General features: G+C 38.7%; 1 protein-coding gene and 1 pseudogene across 1 annotated transcript; both read right to left on the reverse strand.

Annotated features, from left to right (window-relative positions):
- Positions 1 to 255: 255 nt before the first annotated feature.
- LOC137977045 (uncharacterized) lies at positions 256 to 2,107 on the reverse strand. Its single transcript, XM_068824342.1, has 3 exons — positions 1,963 to 2,107; positions 1,530 to 1,656; positions 256 to 718 (listed from the first exon to the last, which is right to left on the reverse strand). Exons 1-3 carry the CDS (start codon positions 2,069 to 2,071, stop codon positions 256 to 258), a joined length of 699 nt encoding a protein of 232 aa, XP_068680443.1. The 5' UTR covers positions 2,072 to 2,107.
- Positions 2,108 to 3,086: 979 nt separating this feature from the next.
- On the reverse strand, positions 3,087 to 4,255 carry LOC137977046 (uncharacterized; annotated as a pseudogene).
- Positions 4,256 to 4,568: the final 313 nt, after the last annotated feature.

Genomic DNA, 4,568 nt, shown 5'->3' on the forward strand with positions numbered 1-4,568 from the left:
TGTGTGCCACATGACATTTCTCAAACTTTTGGTAACAAACCGCATAAGAACTTGACGTGTGAATGGGGCATAGTGCATCCCTTGATTACTGCCCCTGACTCTACCAGTGACATTATAATGTAGGTTAATAATATTATACACCTACTGCACTTTTAATATATTTTTATTATTTACATCAAAATGAAAAATGTCAGTTTTGTTTCAAGAACAAAATTTCACACATGGCAATAGCAAAGAATGTTACTTAAATAATGTTCAATGAGGAGCACAATCGTCATCCTCTGACTGATCTTCTATGAACATGATTTGGTCAGCATCATCATTTAATTTCAGTTCTTCACACACTTCTAGGTAGAAAGAGAGGAGTACTTCTTTTTTCAGAGACGACTGTTTTCTTTTAATTTCAGTAAGTTTCTGTACCAATACAGCTTTTGTATGTCCATCAGACCCGCCAACAGACAGCAAACTTATCTGGCTCTCAGTTCTCTGTAATATTTCATTCTTGGAAGCATTGTTTATGTCCTCCGTCTGGGCTCTCTCTCCCTCTGTAGTATAGACCACTGTTATGGGTACATCAGATCTTGATGCCCCCTCCACAAAGTGCTCGAATAGCAACTTCCTTCTGTTGTCCTTCAGGATTCCATCCATATTTACTAGGTTTCTGTCAAGAGCTGAGCGGCCTAGAGAAACATGCTGGTCCTGGCTGTCTAACAAATACCTACAAATTTTTCATACACAAAGAAAAAAATATCAAAAAAAGGGACAAACTTTAGTTTCCTCACAGCTAGCCGGCCAGCCAGCCACTCAATCAGTCGGTCAGTTAATGGTAGTCACTTGATAAAATTATTAGTCACATAAATCCGACAGGAAGAAATCATTACATTAAATTTGTTATTCAATTAAATAAATACATTCCTTTTAGCAAGAGGATTGATACCCCACAAAGGTCAGGCGAGTAAACCAAACAAACTTATAATTAAACTTGCTGCCTTTAAACTGTATTGGTTAGAGAACTGGTCGAGAAATACTGTGGATACATCTTGACATGACAATTGTTGACAGTGGAAGGCATCAGGTAGACGCACAGTCCAGATCATGTGTATGCTTTGGTTTAAATTTGATTTTGTTCTTAAACTTCTTCAAACCAGTGTTATTTCTATTCCTCTTTGTTTCTAATTATGAGAAATATGAAATCAAAACAGCAAAAAACAAACAAACTGGTTTGAAACATTTCAAATCAAAGGTAACTTTAAACCGGACACAAATTATATGGCTAGCTCTGTGAGAAGGCAAGATGAATCAGACCCTGCACTGTGATTGGCTATCCGAGCAGGCAAAATGGAACTATCTTGCCCACTTGGGACTACCCGCTGAGTCCCCCAACAAGGATTTCCCGAAAGCCCTATAATAAATCCTTTATTTACCAAGCTTGTTCAGTCATAAACACACAAAAAAAGAACTTGGCCAATATCCAGCGATCTTGACCTCACAATTGGTCAATAACCCATAAATATTGGGCAAAAACTGACCTTTCTTTCGTAAGCTTGATTCTCCATGCAAGAACCTCTTCCTTAAAGTCATATTTTTTACGTGACACTGCTGCTTCTGTTTTCGGATCACGCATTCCAATTAACTTCAAGAGCCAGTCACGTACATGAAATGAAGAGTATTATGTACCTGAGTTGTTATTATGGTAGAAGTAGCATTTATGCTATGACCCTTTGTGCTCAAGAACATGAACTGCTAAAATAGGTATTATCTGCCAATCACATAACATACAGCTGTACACCCTCAATGACTGATTGCAGTGTCATACATCTGAAGTGATCCGCAAAAAGATAATTTTGCCAGAATATGACAAAACAAAATTGGAATACATCAATAACATACATGTACATTTACCTCCATAAAAACAATTGCCATGGAAGACAAAATAAATCATCTTAGTAATCACACTTGCCTTGGTTAACTTTCCCAGGTTACGAAAAATCCTCCGCCAGTCAAGGACATTCTTCAGACCATGCTGCCAGACCTTCGATTCTTTATTGACTTCTTCTAGATTGGCATCCATGCACTCCCCTTTACTGGGATTTCCTGATGTACTGATTGACTCAGTGCTCGACACAAAGTCAGAAAGGGCAGGTGGAGATGATGCTTGGTCCACACTACAGGCAAAGCAAAACAAAATTAATTATACAAACAAAATATGTCCACAAGAAATTTGAGTCAGATAATATTTAACAACTATTCACCGAAGTGGAGGTGGCTAGTGGTGGATATTTACTGAGCCACGAAGCGGCAAGGTAAATATCCAGTGCTAACCACCGACACTGAGGTGAATAGTTGTTTTAGTATATACTAAAACAGTAAGATAATATACATCACAAAAAATTAATTTGGATGATTTCTTCACTTGTCACAGATGCAAACCGGGACACCATTTTTTCCCAAGTTGCTCGGAGGTAAACAGCACAGGATATTTGGAGTTTGACAAACCAATCAGCGTGCGTGTTTAACACTATCCACTGTTTTAGTATATACTAAAATTGTATATTCTATACATATAAAGCAATGAAATAAAAGTGAAGCCTTAGAGGCAAGCCTGGCCCGTAGCTGCCAGAGCTTATCCCGGTTTCTGTAGCATGAAGCGGCTGGAAGTATTTCTACTTCCCCTGGACGGGATGCTAGTCCATCGCAGGTCACTTCCCCACAATTTTGTTAGGTTTCCCCAAAAATTCACCGGTACCAATTTATACATCTGGGTGGAGAGAGGCACTGTAAGAGTAAAGTGTCTTTCCCAAGAACACAACACAATGTCTCCGGGCAGGGCTCGAACCTCGACTCTTCGCTCTGGAGTTGAGTGCACTAACCACGAGGCCACTGCGCCTCCCAACGCAATGAAATAACTTGCCCTAAAAGATCTCTCACCAGTAATGTCCCCAGACTGTAATGCTTTGCACATAATTTTTGAATTTGATGACTTCTTAAAGTTTACTGCTACTGTTTCTAGTATGAACCTAAAAACATTATTTTGAATGACAAAAGATTTTATTACTAAAATTACATATTATTTCTAAGTTAAAAGCTTACCAGTCATGCAAGTCAATCAGGGCATATTTCAAGGCAGAATTCTTGTGGAACAATGGAGCAAAGGTCATGTGCCCAGCTCGGATATACTCTGTGTTATTTCTTCTAACACCCACATGAAGAAGCTGAATAGCCATCAGGTAAGTCCAAGTAACATTGAAAATGTACCTGTAGTTTGGATTTTTCCAACCAACACTGACAACCCAATTGTAGAGGAAGTCATTCACTGAGAACTCCTCACCACATGCAAGGCGACTGCTTACATAGGGAACAAGAAGCTCATGCCAAAATCCCAGGTGGGCACTTTCAGGAATGACATGGTCTTGTGATGATCTGAGCCCTTTTTAACAAATTTTTGTGCTGCTTCTGAGAGAAATCCTAGCTCTCTGGCAAGTTCTGACATGAACACGTCCCAGTTGTGATTAATAAATGTCTTAGCCATATTCATCTCAAGATGTAGCTTGCCTATACGCAACACAATCCAGTCAAACTCTTGGACAAAAGACACTCTACGGCCTCTGTGTGCATCCATAAAATGGTCATGCTGTTCTGACTTCATAACCTTGCCTTCGCAGTCACAACACAAGTAAACTGAGTCAATGACTTTCCTGGATACAAGATAAGGTGCTCCATCCATTGTGACACTGAGCCATTTGCAAGCATTTGGACAATAACGAGAAACACATGCTGCATTTCCCATTCTGCAAAGGACCTCTTTCATTGATTCAAAGGAGTTTGGATTCACAAATACTGGGTCACATGTTTGGACTTAAATGGGAAATGGTGGATGGTTAGTTGGAACATCTGACCATTCGTCGCGATTTTCCCACAGTTCCTCTTTGCTGAAAACAAAAGCATTGTTTTCTTGAATTCTGAATCCAAGGAACGTTTCATGAAGTGGATGTTGAAAGGTATGAACAGGAGCAACAAGGGCAGTACCAACTATATCTGTACCACTGGCCTGTTTTTAAGCAAGTTTCAAGCTGACACGGCAATCGGCATTGATACACTTACGATTTTTTTTTAGCATAGTGGTGTTACAAACAGGGCACACCCACATTCCTTCTTTTGCATTCAGTTCTTCAACTCTGGCATCAATGTCATCTTTCCACTCTCCATTAGCTTTGGTATGTTCTTTTTCCACTTTCTTAAGAATTTCATGGATCATCTTCTTGGTCTATTAAAAATGGCAAGCAGAAAATAGAAAACCCTAATAAATTTAATGTTCACAAAATTATCAATGTGCACAAAGGGCTGAAAAATCAAAAGAAAGTACCTCAAAACTGGTGCATGAAAATATAACTTATTGTTTGAAATGAAATCTCATAAGCAAATTGCAAATTATAATTAGGACAAAGAAGGTTACAACCATTTAAACCAAGGACTTTCAAAACACACACCTATTAAGTACTTTCATTAAACATTTTTAATCCAGTCTGTCTTTTGGCAATATCCATTAGCCGATCTATCAGTTTTCAATG

This window comes from Montipora foliosa, chromosome 11 (assembly GCF_036669935.1).
Source record: "Montipora foliosa isolate CH-2021 chromosome 11, ASM3666993v2, whole genome shotgun sequence".
NCBI classification, from domain to species: Eukaryota; Metazoa; Cnidaria; class Anthozoa; order Scleractinia; family Acroporidae; genus Montipora; species Montipora foliosa.

Bases quoted from the DNA above. Each gene is read 5' to 3' on its own strand.
- LOC137977045 (XM_068824342.1), bottom strand. From the start codon at position 2,071: ATGGATGCCAATCTAGAAGAAGTCAATAAAGAATCGAAGGTCTGGCAG. The intron at 1,657-1,962 runs AGGCAAGTGTGA...ACTCTTCATTTC, and splicing joins TAACCTGGGAAAGTTAACCA to ATGTACGTGACTGGCTCTTG. The intron at 719-1,529 runs GTCAGTTTTTGC...AAAAATTTGTAG, and splicing joins ATCAAGCTTACGAAAGAAAG to GTATTTGTTAGACAGCCAGG.